The sequence below is a fragment of the Neofelis nebulosa genome, chromosome X, assembly GCF_028018385.1.
Source record: "Neofelis nebulosa isolate mNeoNeb1 chromosome X, mNeoNeb1.pri, whole genome shotgun sequence".
In the NCBI taxonomy this organism is placed as follows: Eukaryota; Metazoa; Chordata; class Mammalia; order Carnivora; family Felidae; genus Neofelis; species Neofelis nebulosa.
Window position 1 is genome coordinate 86,411,642 of NC_080800.1, and position 17,377 is coordinate 86,429,018.

The window sequence follows — 17,377 nt, forward strand, 5'->3', positions numbered from 1 at the left end:
GTGAAAACACTTGCAGAGGAATGGGCAAGAAATCTGTTCCCCAAAACCATTGACGGGAAAAGGAGAGGGTTTCAATACTACCAGTATATAAACAGTGGAGTGCACAGTCTGAAGTTTCAGAGCCCAGTGCCTAGTGGTGTTCTGGTGAGGAAGTAGGGCAAATCCCCAGGAACAGGGATCTGTGTGCCACACAGGGAGAAGCAGTTCCCCTGCTTGGAGTGCACTGGTGGTGTCCATATGCCTACCTGCAGGTAAATGTCCCTGCAGACCCTGCAGAGCAGCCACATATGTTGGTATTAGGACAAAGATTCCACAGTGAAGCAAAACCTGGCAATGTCTGTGTATTGTGATTTGCCATAAACTCTGAACCTCTGTCACTGTGCTATCACACAAACATTTTCTGGGTCAAGCAGAAACCCAGCCATTGCTTAGAGACACCCTTCCCCAGAGATTCAGCATAGGTCAAGGGAGTGGGGGGCTCTGAGGAGTGGGTTTTGAAACACAGCTTCATCTGGTATAAAACGCTGGAGGTAGGCACTCCCTGGAAGGCTGAAAGCTTGAACAAGGACAGTGTAGAGGCAGGGAATGGATGGAGGCCTAAGACAAAGGAGAGGTGCTTGATCACAGGTCTGTGAGAGCATGAAGTTCCTGTGCCAGAGACAAGAGAGCTGGGTAAGGCCATTTTCACCCCTACTATGAACACACACCTATCGACCCCAGTAAGCTAAGTAGCACCACCAAGTGGACAACAGAGGTGTTACACCAACCCGGCAAACTGTGCCCCCCAAGCACATCCTTAAAAATAGCAGGAAAATCCTTCCACCTGTTTGGTCTGTGGACTATAGTATACTTCAAAGTTTCAGTTCTAGAAGAAACTAGATGTAACTTCCTTCAGGTTTCATTGTGTTTGCTGGTTACTTTATTTGTCCATTTTCTTTACTTCTGTTTTTGCTTAAATTGATTTTTTTTCCTTTTTCTTTTCTTTCTTTTTTCTCTTTTGTGGATACAGAAATAACAAATTCTTTTTCAATTTTTTCTTTTAAATTATTATTCTATTTTAATTTCTTCATTTTATTTTACTTTACTTTTTAAAGTTTTTTAATTTTTAAATTTTTTTAAATTTTTTCTTTCTCTTTTTTCTCTATTCTATCAAGTTTATTTCAACAAGCAGACTGAAACACACATAGAATCTAGCTTCCTTTATTTGATCTTTCTAGTTTTTAACTTTTTAATTTTAATTTTTTATTTTATTAATTTTTTCTTCCTCCAAAATGACAAGATGGAAGAATCCACCTGAAAAGAAAGAATAGGAAGAAAGGATGGCCAAAGACTTAATCAACACAGATATAAGATTTCTGAACTAAGATTTAAAACTACGATTATAAGAATACTAGCTGGGGTTGAAAAAAGAATAAAAGACACCAGAAAATCCCTTTCTGCAGAGAAAAAAAAAACACAAAATCTACTCAGGCTGAAATTAAAAATGCTAAAACCAAGATGCAATCTCAAATGAATTCAGTGATGACAAGGATGGACGAAGCAAATCAGTGAATCAACAAGACAGAAGATAAAGTTATGGAAAATAATGAAGCAGAAAAAAGGAGGGAAACAAACACAAAAGATCAGGATACAAGACTTAGAGAACTCAGTGGTTTATTACAAAGGAAAAACATGTAGGGGATGCCTGAGTGGCTCAGTTGGGATGCCTGAGTGGCTCAGTTGGTTAAGCGTCTGACTCTTGATTTCAGTTCAGGTCATGATTTCATGGGTTTGTGGGATCGAGCCATATCAGGCTCTGCACTGAAACCACAGGGCCTGCTTGGGATTCTCTCTCTCTCTCTCTCTCTCTCTCCCTCCCCCTTTCTTTCTCTCTCAAAATAAATAAGTAAAACATTCAAAAAAGGAATAACATGTGAATCACAGGGGTCCCAGAAGATGAAGAGAGAGAAAAAGGGGCAGAAGGGGTTTATGTGAGCAAATTATGTGAGCAAAAAAAGGGTTTATGTGAGCAAATTATAGCTGAAAATTTTTCCTAATCTTGGGAAGGACACAGACATCAAAATCCAAAAATCACAGAGAACTCTTATTAGATTCAGCAAAAACTGATCACCAAAGCATATCATAATCAAATTCACAAAATTCCAGACAGAGAAAGAATCCTGGAGACAGCAAGGGAAAAAATGTCCTTAACCTCCAAGCGTAGACAGATCAGGTCTACATCAGGTCTGTCCACAGAAAATTGGCAGGCCACAAGAGAGTGGCAGGATATATTCAACATGATGAATTGGGCAAGTATGCAGCCAAGGATTCTTTATCCAGTAAGGCTGTCATTCAAAATAGAAGGAGAGATAAAAAGTTTCTCAAACAAAAAGTGAAGGAGTTCATGACCACTAAACCACCCCTGCAAGAAATATTAAGGGGGACTCTTTAATTGCAGAAAAAGCAAATCAAAACAACAACAAAAAAAAACCACCAAAAGCCAACAAAGACTAGTAGGGACAAGAGAACATCACCTGAATCACCAACTCTACAGGTGGCACAATGGCACTAAATTCATATCTTTCAATAATCACTTGAAATGTTAACAAACTAAATGCTCCAATAAAAAGATAAAGGGTATCCAAATAAATAAGAAAACAAGACCCATCTATATGTTGCCTACAAGAGACTCATTTTAGGACTAAAGACGCCTGCAGTTTGAAAGTAAGGACATGGAGAAACATCTATCATGCTAATGGGCATCAAAAGAAAGTCAGAGAAGCCATACATATATCAAACAAACTGGATTTTAAAACAAAGACTTAATAAGAGATGAAGAAGGGCATTATATCATAATTGAAAGGTCTATTCACCAAGAAGATCTACCAGTTATTATTATTTATACCCCAAACTTCAGGGCACACACAATTATATATATCAATTAATCACAAATATAAGGAAATTCATTGATAATAATACAATAATAGTAAGGGACTTCAGCACCCCACTTACAACAATAGACATTATCTGAGCAGAAAATCAACAAGGAAACAATGGCTTTGAATGACACACTGGACTGGATGGACTTAACGGATATATTTAGAACATTTCATCCTAAAGCAGCAGAATACATATTCTTCTAGCATGCACATGTAACATTCTCCAGAATAGATCACATACTGGATCACAAATCAACTCTCAACAGGTACAAAAAGATCGAGATCATAGCATGCATATTTTCAAACCACAACACTATGAATCTTGAAATCACTCACAAGAAAAAAATTTGGAAAGATGACAAATACTTGGAGATTAAAGAATATGCTACTAAAGAATTAATGGGTTAACCAAGAAATTAAAGAGGAAATTTAAAAGTACATGGAAGTCAATGAAAATGAAAACACCACAGGACAAAACAAATGGGATAAAGCAAAGGTGGTCAAAAGAGGGAAGTATATAACAATCCAGGCCCTCCTCAAGAAGGAAGAAATGTCTTAAATACACAACCTAACCTTACATGTAAAGGATATGGGGAAAAAACAACAAATAGAGTCCAAAACCAGCAGAAGAAGGGGAATAATAAAGATTAGAGCAGTAATCAAAGACATTAATTTACAAAAAAAAAAAAAGTAGAACAAATCAACGAAACCAAGATCTGGTTCTTTGAAAAATTAATAAAATTGAGAGCCCCCTAGACATATTGATCAAAAAGAAAAAGGAAAGGATCCAAATAAATAAAATCACAAATGAAATACAAGAGACCACAACCAAGACCTCAGAAATACAAACAAAAAAAGGGAATATTATGAGCAATTATATGCTAACAAATAGGGTAATCTGGAAGAAATGGGCAAATTCCTAGAAATATATAAGCTACCAATCTTGAAACAGGAAAAATTGAAAATGTGAACAGACCCATAACCAGTAAAGAAATTGAATCAGTAATCAAAAATCTCCCAACAAACAAGAGTCCAGGGCCAGATGGCTTTCCAGGGAATTCTACCAAACATCTAAAGAAGAGTTATTACCTATTCGTTGGGAGCTCTTACAAAAAATAGAAATGGAAAGAAAACTTCCAAACTCATTCAAGGCCTTCCAAACTCAAAAAGCCAGCATTACCTTGATTCCAAAAGCAGACAAAGACCCCACTAAAAAGAAGAACTACAGATCAATTTCCCTGATGAACATGGATGCAAAAACCTCAACAAGATACTAGCAAACCAACCCAACAACACATTAAAAGAATTATTCACCACGATCAAGTGGGATTTATTCCTGGGCTGCAGGATTGGTTCAATACCCACAAATCAATCAATGTGATACATAACATTAATCAAAGAAAGGATAAGAACTACATGATACTCTCAATAAATACAGAAAAAGCATTTGACAAAATACATACAGCACACTTTCTTGATAAAAAACCCTCAAGAAAGTAGGGATAGAAGAAAAATACATCAAGATGTTAATGGCCATATACAAAAGACACACAGCTAATATCATCCTCAATGGGGAAAAACTGAGAGCTTTCCCCCCAAGGTCAGGAACACGAGAGGGATGTCCACTCTCACAACTGTTTTTCAACATAGTGTTGGAAGTCCTAGCCGCAGCATCAAACAACAAAAAGTAATAAAAGACATTCAAATCGGCAAGGAAAAAGTCAAACTTTCACTCTTCACACATGACATGATACTCTACATGGAAAACCCAAAAGCTCCACCCAAAAACTACTACAACTTATACATGAATTCATCAGAGTCTCAGGATACAAAATTGACTTACAGACATCTGTGGCATTTCTATACACTGATAATGAAGCAATAGAGAGAGAAATCAAGAAATCTATCCCATTTACAATTGCACTAAAAATCATAAAATAACTAGGAATAAACTTAACCAAAGAGGGAAAAAAAGATCTACACACTGAAAACTATAGAAAGCTTCTGAAATAAATTGAAGAAGACACAAATAAATGGAATAAACATTCCATGCTCATGGACTGGAAGAACAAATATTGTTAAAATGTAGATACTATACAATACAATCTACATATTCAATGCAATCCCTAACAAAATAACACCAGCATTCTTCACCGAGCTAGAACAAACAATTCTAAAATTTGTATGGACCCAGAAAAGACTCTGAATAGCCAAAATAATGTTAAAAAAGAAACCCAGGAGAGGGGTAGAAGATGACGGCATAGGGGGACTCTGGGTTCACCGCATCCTGCTGATCACTTAGATTCTACACACGTCTTCCTAAATAACCCAGAAAACCACCAGAAGACTAGCAGAAAGGACTCTCTGGAGCCATGCATAGACAAGAGGCCCACAGAAGAGGGTAGGAAGGGCAGAAAGACAGAGCGTGCTACATGGACTGGTGAGAGGGAGCCAGGGAAGTTGAGGGGCAGCCCACCCAGCAAGGAAAAATCCCTGAGTCTGGCTTGCAAAAGCAGAGGGCCCAGACTGTGTGAGTTCTGACAGCCAGCGGACTTAACATCTGGAATGTTATAAGTCAACAGCTCTGCTCAGAGAGCGAGAGAGCAAGAGGACAACAGGAGGGAGAGGTGTTGAACTCCTGAAGACAGGGTTCAGCTCGGTGGGGAACAAAGGCACTAAGCCAGTGCCATCTCTCTCATGCATCCCCCAGCTGAAATCCCAAAGGGAACCAGTTTGGGTCACCGAACTTGCTTGAACTGTGCAAACACCCAATGCTGTGCTTCTGTGGATCTGTCCATCTAACAGGTCTGCCTGCCTCCATCCCAGTGCTTCAGGGCGCCCCCCTCAGGGGACCACTGACGTCAAAGTGAGCTAAGCCTACCCTCCCGCCCCTGTGCACCTTGCAGATCCACCCCGGCTAATACGCCCTTGGCCAGATCCCATGGAAGCAACACCACAAGCCTGGCACTGTTCAAGTAGCCCAGACAGGGGCCACACCACTCCACAGTGAGTCCGCCCCTGGGAGAGAGGAGATAATGTACACACCAGTCTGATTGTGGCCCCAGCGGTGGACTGGGGGCAGACATCAGGTCTGACTGCAGCCCCATCCACCAATGCAAGTTACTCCAGACAGCACAGGGGAAGAGCCCTGCAGTTCCGTGCCACTCCAGGGACTATCCAAAATGATGAAACAGAAGAATTCTCCTCAAAAGAAACTCCAGGAAGTAGCGATAGCTAACAAACTGATCAAAAATGATTTAAGCAATGTAACAGAAAATGAATTTAAAATAATAGTCATAAAATTAATCACTGGGCTTGATAAAAGCATAGAGGACAGCAGAGAATCTATTGCTATAGAGATCAAGGAACTAAGAAACAGTCAGGAGGAGCTAAAAAATGCTATAAATGAGGAGCAAAATGAAATGGAGGTGACCACAGCTCAGATTGAAGAGGCAGAGGAGAGAATAGGTGAATAGGAAAATAAAATTATGGAAAAAGAGCAAGCTGAGAAAAAGAGAGATTACAAAATCCAAGAGTATGAGGGGATAATTAGAGAACTAAGTGATGCAATGAAACACAACAATATCTGTATAATAAGGATTGCAGAGGAGGAAGAGAGAGAGAAAGGGGCTGAAGGTGTACTTGAACAAATCGTAGCTGAGAACTTCCCTGATCTGGGGAAGGAAAAAGGCATTGAAATCCAAGAGGCACAGAGAACTCCCTTTAGACATAACTTGACTCAATCTTCTGCACGACATAGCATAGTGAAACTGGCAATATACAAGGATAAAGAGAAATTTCTAAAAGCAGCTAGGGATAAACAGGCTCTAACTTACAAAGAGAGACCCAAAAGATTAGTAGCAGACCTATCTACTGAAAATTGCAGGCCAGAAAGGAATGGCAGGAAATCTTCAATGTGATGAACAGAAAAAATATGCAGCCGAGAATCCTCTATCCAGCAAGTCTGTCATTTAGAGTAGAAGGAGAGATAAAGGTCTTCCCAAACAAACAAAAAGTGAAGGAATTCATCACCACTAAACCAGCCCAAGAAGAGATCCTAAGAGGGGATTCTGTGAGTGAAATGTTACAAGGACCACAAAGTACCAGAGACATCACTATAAGCATGAAACCTACAGACATCACAAAGACTGTAAACCCATATCTTTCTATAATAACACTGAATGTAAATGGACTAATGCGCCAACCAAAAGACATAGGGTATCAGAATGGATAAAAAAACAAGACCCATCTCTATGCTGTATACAAGAGACTCATTTTAGACCTGAGGACACCTTCAGATTGAGAGTGAGGGGATGGAGAACTATTTATCATGCTACTGGAAGCCAAAAGAAAGCTGGAGTAGCCATACTTATATCAGACAAACTAGACTTTAAATTAAAGGCTGTAACAAGAGAGGAAGAAGGGCATTATATAATAATTACAGGGTCTATCCATCAGGAAGAGCTAACAATTATAAATGTCTATGCGCCGAATACAGGAGCCCCCAAATATATAAAACAATTAATCACAGACATAAGCAACCTTATTGATAAGAATGTGGTATTTGCAGGGAACTTTAATACTCCACTCACAACAATGCATAGATCATCTAGACACAGGATCAATAAAGAAACAAGGGCCCTGAATGATACATTGGATCAGATGGACTTCACAGATCTATTTAGAACTCTGCATCCCAAAGCAACAGAATATACTTTTTTCTCGAGTGCACATGGAACATTCTCCAAGATAGATCACATACTGGGTCACAAAACACCCCTTCATAAGTATAAAAGAATTGAGATCATACCATGCATACTTTCAGACCACAATGCTTTGAAGCTTGAAATCAACCACAGGAAAAAGTCTGGAAAACCTCCAAAAGCATGGAGGTTAAAGAACACCCTACTAAAGAATGAATGGGTCAACCAGGCAATTAGAGAAGAAATTAAAAAATATATGGAAACAAATGAAAATGAAAATACAGCTATCCAAATGCTTTGGGATGCAGCGAAGGCAGTCCTGAGAGGAAAATACATTGTAATCCAAGCCTATCTCAAGAAACAAGAAAAATCCCAAATATAAAATCTAACAGCACACCTAAAGGAAATAGAAGCTGAACAGCAAAGACACCCCAATCCCGGCAGAAGAAGAGAAATAATAAAGATAAGAGCAGAAATAAACAAAATAGAATCTAAAAAACCTGGAGAGAAGATCAATGAAACCAAGAGTTGGTTTTTTGAGAAAATTCATAAAACTCTAGCCAGGCTTCTCAAAAAGAAAAGGGAGATGACCCAAATAGATAAAATCATGAATGAAAAGGAATTATTACAACCAATCCCTCAGAAATACAAGCAATTATCAGGGAATACTATGAAAAATTATATGCCAACAAACGGGACAACCTGGAAGAAATGGACAAATTCCTAAGCACCCACACACTTCCAAAACTCAAACAGGAAGAAATAGAAAGCTTGAACAGACCCATAACCAGAAAAGAAATTGAATCGGTTATCAAAAATCTCCCAACAAATAAAATCCAGGACAAGATGGCTTCCCTGGGGAATTCTACCAGACATTTAAAGCAGAAATAATACCTATCCTTCTCAAGCTGTTCCAAAAAATAGAAAAGGAAGGAAAACTTCCAGACTCATTCTATGAAGCCAGCATTACTTTGATGCCCAAACCAGAGAGAGACCCAGCAAAAAAAAAGAGAACAACAGGCCAATATCCCTGATGAATATGGACGCAAAAATTCTCAGTAAGATACTAGCAAATAGAATTCAGCAGCATATAAAAAGAATCATTCACTATGATCAAGTGGGATACATTCCTGGGCTTCAGAGCTGGTTCAACATTTGCAAATCAATCAATGTGATACATCACATTAATATAAGAAAAGAAAAGAACCATATGATCCTGTCAATGTAGAAAATGCATTTGACAAAATTCAGCATCCTTTCTTAATAAAAACCCTCAAGAAAGTCAGGATAGAAGGAACATACTTAAACATCATACAAGCCATTTATGAAAAGCCCACAGCTAATAACATCCTCAATGGGGAAAAAATGAGAGTTTTCTCCCTGAGATCAGGAACACGACAGGGATGTCCACTCTCACAACTGTTGTTTAACATAGTGTTGGAAGTTCTAACATCAGTAATCAGACAACAAAAGGAAATCAAAGGCATCAAAATTGGCAAAGATGAAGTCAAGCTTACACTTTTTGCAGATGACATGATATTATACATGGAAAACCCGATAGACTCCACCAAAAGTCTACTAGAACTGATACATGAATTCAGCCATGTCGCAGGATACAAAATCAATGTACAGAAATCAGTTGCATTCTTATACACTAATAATGAAGCAACAGAAAGACAAATAAAGAAACTGATCCCATTCACAATTGCATCAAGAAGCATAAAATACCTAGGAATGAACCTAGGTGTAAAATATCTGTATGCTGAAAACTGTAGAAAGCTTATGAAGGAAATTGAAGAAGATATAAAGAAATGGAAAAACATTCTGTGCTCATGGACTGGAAGAATAAATATTGTCAAAATGTCAATACTACCCAAAGCTATCTACACATTCAATGCAATCCCAATCAAAATTGCTCCAGCATTCTTCTCGAAGCTAGAACAAGCAATCCTAAAATTCATATGGAACCACAAAAGGCCCCAAATAGCCAAAGTAATTTTGAAGAAGACCAAAGCAGGAGGCATCACAATCCCAGACTTTAGTCTCTACTACAAAGCTGTAATCATCAAGACAACATGGTATTGGCACAAAACCAGACACAGAGAACAATGGAATAGAATAGAGACTCCAGAATTGGACCCACAAAAGTATGGCCAACTAATCTTTGACAAAGCAGGAAAGAATAACCAATGGAAAAAAGACAGTCTCTTTAACAAACAGTGCTGGGAGAACTGGACAGCAACATGCAGAAGAATGAAACTAGACCACTTTCTTACACCATTCACAAAAATAAACTCAAAATGGTTGAAGGACCTGAATGTGAGACAGGAAACCATCAAAACCCTAGAGGAAAAAGCAGGAAAAGACCTCTCTGACCTCAGGCGTAGCAATTTCTTATTTGACACATCTCCAAAGGCAAGGGAATTAAAAGCAAAAATGAACTATTGGGACTTCATGAGGATAAAAAGCTTCTGCACTGCAAAGGAAACAATCAACAAACTAAAAGGCAACTGACAGAATGGAAAAAGATATTTGCAAATGACATATTGGACAAAGGGCTAGTGTCCAAAATGTATAAAGAACTCACCAAACTCCACACCTGGAAAATAAATAATCCAGTGAATGAATGGACAGAAAACATGAATAGACGCTTCTCTAAGGAACACATCCGGATGGCCAACAGACACATGATAAAATGCTCGATGACGCTCCTCATCAGGGAAATACAAATCAAAGCCACACTCAGATACCACCTCATTCCAATCAGAGTGGCTAAAATGAACAAATCAGGAGACTATAGATGCTGGTAAGGATGTGCAGAAACGGGAACCCTCTTGCACTGTTGGTGGGAATGCCAACTGGTTCCGCTGCTCTGGAAAACAGTGTGGAGATTCCTCAAAAAATTAAAAACAGACCTACCCTATGACCCAGCAATAGCACTGCTAGGAATTTACCCAAGGGACACAGGAGTGCTGATGCATAGGGGCACTTGTACCCCAGTGTTTATAGCAGCACTTTCAACAATAGCCAAATTATGGAAAAGGGCTAAATATCCATCAAACTATGAATGGAAGAAGAAGATGTGGTTTATACATACAATGGAATACTAAGTGACAATGAGAAATAATTAAATATGGCCTTTTGTAGCAACATGGATGGAACTGGAGAGTGTTAGGCTAAGTGAAATAAGTCATACAGAGAAAGACAGATACCATATTTTTTCACTCATATGCGGATCCTGAGAAACTTAACAGAAGACCATGGGGGAGGGAAAGGAAAAAAAAGTTAGAGAGGGAGGGAGCCAAACCATAAGAGACCCTTAAATACTAAGAACAAACTTAGGGTTGATGGGGGGTGTGAGGGAAGGGAGGGTGGGTGATGGGTATTGAGGAGGGCACCTGTTGGGATGAGCACTAGGTGTTGTACAGAAACTAATTTGACAATAAATTTCATATTAAAATAAATAAATAAATAAATAAACATTTGAAAAAATAAAATAAATAAAATCAATGTTTTGAGATAAAGAGTAAAGTGTTTTATTTCTTCAAAAATAAACATTTTAACAAATAAAAATAAAATAATAATTATGAATTATGAGGATCTGACCTGAATTTTAACTATTCTCCACAAGGCAGAAGAAGGTGCAGTTGTCAGCTCAAATTCCTTGGAACTAACTAACTTGTGGGTGGGGGGAAGGGATTTTTGACAAAGAGGAATGCATTGACATGGTACCTTTTTGTGCTTTGGGTAATGAGTCACTGAGTATCTGAATATTTGGTTACTGGAGTGGCCTATTTCACACCCAGTACAGTTTGGATAGGGTCCAATCTTCATTCTTGCATAAAGGAAAGCACATCCAAGCCCACACCAATCACATCAGGCCATACCATTTGTTTGTTTTGTTTGTTTGTTTATTATTGTAACAAGCACATGCAATTAGCCAACAGCCTATTTCCCAATTACTTCTGTTGGGTCCACAACTTTCCCCAGAAAGAGGATGCTCCTGGTGCTTTTCTCCAAAAGCAATAACAGAAAGGATCTATCAAATTGGATGATAGGGTGAAGGAGAGTTATCTCAGGCTGATCCAGGAATCTGACTTCAGGGACAAGTACAGCTTCAGTTCCCTTTTCACCAATGTGCAGCACAGCCTTGTGGACAGCCTGTGGGGAAGGGGGGCAACAAACACTGCTGATCCCAAGTAACAGAAAATGTCTTTGGAACAGTTTGGAAGCAAGAAAGGAAAGGGAAAGGCAGAGTTACCCCTTTATCACACTGTTGATGGTGCTTGAATATGAAGGCTAATTGGATAAGTATAGTTAATGAATCTGGTGGTTTTAGAGCTAGCTGTCAGGGAGCCACCTCTTTTTCCATGGCTTTCTGCCTCTAGAAATCACTTCTTATGGTTTCCTCTTCCACTGCCACCTCTTCCAGAACTCTATCTCACCAGAATTAATTCTTATCATTAATTTCTTCTATCAGAATAGTTTTAGGACATGAAGGTCAGGAATGAAAGTAACTGTCACAGTGACTTGTTTGGGTGTAATGAGAATGACTCTGGAGTGAATCTGGCATAGGAAGAATCATTCTTCCTCTCTGGTTTTAAGAATCATCATTAATAAAATGAGATAATTGAATTAACTGACTTTCAATGGCCTTTCCAGCTGATACCTTCAGGGGACTCCAATCTACCAACTTATATTGGAAAGTTGCAGACCACTGTCCCCTGTGAGTCCAAGAAAATTGGCATTATCCGCAAAGGCATCATGGATGCCCATATTCAGAGGGATGGCTTCAAGGTCATATGTGGCAAAAATGGAAAACTTTGGAACAAACAAGTCAATCCACCTGTGGGGGGAAGGGAGAGGTAACACATGGCTATCAGCACACCAAGCTCCTCATTCCCTTCCTATGTCTGACACCATTGTATTATATTAGGATATGCTCCTCCCCTAGGTATTGTCAACTGTTGTTATTCAGGTCAATACATGGTTTCAAAATCTTAGAAGTCATCCTGGAATAAATGAGCTCTGGTTCAGCCAATGTTGGATTACAGCACTGGAAGTAGGAAGATGTGACTCATTTATAATCAAAAAGAAACATCTCTGGGGTGTTGGACAACTTTGGGGAGCCAGTGGCATAAATGTCAATTGGTAGCACCTGGAAATTTTCATGGTTTTCCCTTTAGTACTCCCAACCCAGTCTGGCTTCCCACCTACTTCTTTGTTTTAATTTTTTTATGTTTATTTATTTTTGAGACAGAGACAGAGCATGAGCAGGGAAGGGGCAGAGAAAGAGGGAGACACAGAATCGAAAGCAGGCTCCAGGCTCTGAGCTGTTAGTACAGAGCCCGATGCGGGGCTCAAACTCATGAGCTGTGAGATCATGACCCGAGCTGAAGTCGAACACTTAACCAACTGAGCCACCCAGGTGCCTCCCCCCACCTACTTCTTAATGTCAAAATCCTACCCACCCTCTAAGCTCTAGCTGGTTTCTGGGAAGACGTCAATTTACTAGCTAACTGGCTTTGGAGAGTTTATTTTCTCTTTCTAGTCCTGACTCCTCATTTGAAAATTCCTATGATATTATCTCCTTTGCAGGTTTGTTGATGTGCTTAAATTAAATGAAGTATGAAAGTGCTTGGTAAAAGGACTGACAGAGTATGATCTAGGTATACTTTTGTAGTCATCACACAGCTGTTAAGTGGTTCAGGGTAAGTCTTCTACCTCTGGGTTTCTGTTGAATTCTGTTTCACCTGTAAGATTATGCCCACCCTCCACTTCTCACATCATCTAAGATGTTTACCCCTTCTGCAGCAAATGGTTCCACTTCTTCAGTGTTTCAGATGACATGGCCCCTTCTACCCACTCCACCTGACCCTCCTTGGGAAGGACAAAGAGTGCCAGAGCATTCTTGCTGTAGTCCATTTGAAGCACTGTGCAGTTCAGCTCTGTATCCACCAGGTGATAGTATTGTTCCATCTGGTGCATCATGGGCCCTTGCACCATTGTGTTCTTGTCCACTGAGAAGCTGGAGCCCTCTTCTGTCTTGGATGGATCAAAAGGATTTTCCCACTGGGCTTAAAATACAGAAAGAAAAGAGTTCTTTTTATAAACCAGTACTAATGCCAATGTGACTTTTTACATCAGTCATCTTATCTGGTACTTAAGACCACCACATAGGTAAGTACTTATTGTCAACCAGTTTTACAAGTGATTAACTGAGGACCAGGGAGAGAAAGTGACTTTACATGGTCTCCCAGCTAGCCCATGGCAGAACCAGGAGTCACACCCAGGGCTGTTGGACTCCATGCTCAACAGCTGTTGAACCTGTGTTCAAAAACACTATACTTACACTAAACCCATGAGAGCCACAGTTTCTTCTTCTGTAAAAAGGTATAAGCACATCCAACACACAGGGTGAAATGAGACAACAGATCTATTCTGCCATTTTATCTGTCTATAAGTGTGTGGTTTGTGGCCAAGAATTGTTCACTCCTCCACCAAATGTGGCTGACATGTGCTGTAGAACCAGGAGAAATCATTTGGGCACAGACCTTCAGAAAAGAGTCACATGTTTCTTATTGTTACAAGCACGAGCTTTAGAATCAGACAAACCTGGGTGGGAGTACCAACTCTGAAACTCATTAACTGTGAACTTAGGCCCTTTTAATGATTAGATGAGACAGTGTGTGCAAACCATACATGTAGCATGGTGCTTGGCACATAGTGGGTGCATTGTACATGACAGAAATATTTATGTAACATGCCCAAGAATGCACAGCAAGTGAGGGTCACAGTAGGGTTTAAACCCAAGTCTATTTACCTTCTAAGTGCAAGTTTGTCCAACCTCACCAGATCTTTTGGAAACCATGATTTTCCAGCTAGAGGTGAGCACGATGTTCATACCATTGTCACTCACCTCTCTGAAACTACCCTTTCCCTAGAAATTTCCTGAGTTCATCCACAGAGCTTTGTGTCACTCCTGGAAGATCCAAAACTACACACAGCCATGTCCAGTGGAGCAGGTCACTGTGATATGTGGCACACCTACTGATGCTAGTGAGAAGAGACCATGAGCTCTCCAGAGTGCCCCACCAGATTATTGGAACACTGACCTACAAATGCAAATCTTAGAGACTTACCTTTAAAGTGAATATAGTTCACCAGGACCATGATGGTGTTTGGTTTGAGGTCTTCAATGAGGCCTACAACTTTCCCTTTGGTTTGCTTCCCCACATGACTGTTGATCTCCTTCTGGGCTGCAGAAACATTGGAGAAGTCGGTGGAAAAGACCTCAGTCTCATAGAGGCTCTTGACATCATCCAAAAACTGTGCAAGTGGCTTCAGCTGTTTCCCAATGAATTTCCCACTTGTAATTTTAATTCCTTCTTTGGAAAATTCAATGAACAGATCAGGTGCCAGAAGCCCTGCTGGATCTCTGCCATTGGGATGTCTGTGAGGTTAAACCCCAAGCTGTCGATGATTTGAGTTTGGGTGTTGTGGCAGGCCCCAAGGCAGAGCATGGCCAAAGCTGCAGAAATGCTCACAGCGGAAAAGAAGGTGTTCTGATCTGGGGTCTCCACAGTGAACCTCAGGTACAGGTTAAATGCAAAGTCGGCATTGATGGATGACATCTTATAAAAAGTGGCATTTTGTTGGGAGGAATTGCAGGTGGTTAATTTGCTTTCAGATCTGTTAGGTGGTGCACAGTGAAGCCCAAGTACCAAGAGCACCAGATAGAGGAACAGTGGCATTTTGGAAGGAAGGTAATCTATAAGAGATGAGGTGAGAGAACCATTGGGGGATCTTAGCTGGATGAAAACTCTGATCCAGAAACATAATTGCCCATTATAATTAGTAAAACAATAGAAAATATTTAATGGTGTGCTCACCAGGGACTGTGTGGAGGCCTATCTCCTCTGAAAAACTGAAGACCCATCTAATAGGGACAAGGAGTAGAAAAAGTGGCTTTCTGGAGCCATAAATGGCATGGGCTGTCTTTCAAATGTAATAGCAACATATGAAAACTCTGTGAGTAAATTACATTTATGAAAATTAAATTATTTTTTATTTCATCCAGAGGCAGCCTTTTACAGAGGGAGGCATCTTGATAAAACTAGCAAAACCTCTCTGTTATTTTTTGTAGATTAGAATTTTGGATAATTTGGTATTTTTCTTAAGATAAAATCTTTAAGAGATGAGATGAGAGAACATCTGTACTTTCCTTTGGATAACATACAAAGGAGAATAATTTTCACAAGATATATTTAGTTGCGGTGGAAGGTTTATGGAGCCATATACAAGGTCATGAGCTGAAATTAAAGCATTCATGCAATGCACAGAAGCCACAGAACTATTTTCAAACAACAGAAAGATGAAACTATAACTTTTTGCATTTTTAAATGTTTTTTTAAATGTTTACTTATTTTTGACAGAGAGAGAGAGAGACAGAGCATGAGCAGGGGAGGGGCAGAGAGAGAGAGAGACAGAATCCGAAGCAGGTTCCAGGCTCTGAGCTGTCAGCACAGAGCCGGATGTGGGGCTCGAACTCACAGACCACGAGATCATGACTTGAGCTGAAGTCGGACGCTCAACGGACTGAGCCATCCAAGCACCCCTAACTTTTTGCATTTTAGATCTCTCTCACCATCAGTATTATCTAAAGAGTCATTTCTAAATTACAAGGCATCTCAACATTATTATTCTTATAGTCATTCATGGTTTTTTTATTATTAGAAAAGAAGCCAGAAAATATGATGTAATATTCTCTGAGCCTGGAAGGGTACAAGGCTGTGGAGTAAGAGATTTGGCTGTGGAATCCAGTAACCATGGACATAAGTGATCAGAAGGAAAAGATCAGGAGTCATTACTCAGTCCTCTATTCTCTTCCTGAGTGATCTCATCCACTCCTAGGAATTCACCTGTCACCACACAAAACTATATACTGTAGTACAGATGACTATTCTGTGTTACCAGACAATTGTCCAACTGCCTAGTGGATATAGCCACTAGAATGTTCCACACATATCTCAGTTTCAATTTGGAAATCTCAAAGTTTCCAAAGGTAAACACATCATCTCCCTAGCTCTCAAACCTGCTCCTTCATCTTCATTCTACAGCACTATCTACTGAGACTCCCATGCCAGAAACCCAGGAGTCATCCTAGGACCTTCCTTCATTATCTTTCCCTATATCTATTGAGTAGTAATTCCCTATGAGTACTACATTCTAAATGTCTCTGAAAATAGCTCCTTTCTCCTGCCACTGTCTCAATTCATGGCCTGAACTACTTGACAAGCTCCTAGCAGGTCACACTATCTCCAGTTTCTTCCACCCCAACCCCCTGCCCAACACCTCTATCCAATCTCTCCATGTCACCAGAGTCTTCTTTCTGTAAAAGTTGCAGAAGGTGGTAGGAGGTCAATTATCAGATGGTCACACTTAGACCTTGGTCTCTTGAGCTAGGAATTTGGAGCTCAAAGTGATCTGGGAGTCTGACTAGCAGATAGAGATGTCCAAAGTTCCCAAAGAGAGAGAAAAAAAATACTTACAGTACATGTCCAAGAAGCTACTTGTATCTCTCAGAAAGCAAAATCTTTCCATCTTTATAACATTGAAAAAGTAGATCACTCTTAGTTACTCATTAACCCCAGCGTTAACTCTGAGATGATATGTTCAAAGCTGACGCACAAAATCAAGGCCAAAAGGAACAAAGTAAAAAATGATAAAGATAGAACTTTGAATGATTGCTTTACC

The 17,377-nt window shown here is 39.7% G+C and overlaps 1 protein-coding gene across 1 annotated transcript; it reads right to left on the reverse strand.

Annotated features, from left to right (window-relative positions):
• Positions 1-11,554: 11,554 nt before the first annotated feature.
• Positions 11,555-15,375, reverse strand: SERPINA7 (serpin family A member 7). The gene is given in 5 exon segments (XM_058714515.1): positions 11,555-11,782; positions 12,302-12,467; positions 13,425-13,698; positions 14,764-14,985; positions 14,988-15,375. Coding segments are annotated over 5 exon segments (1,263 nt in total). The 3' UTR covers positions 11,555-11,569.
• Between the last annotated feature and the right edge of the window lie 2,002 nt (positions 15,376-17,377).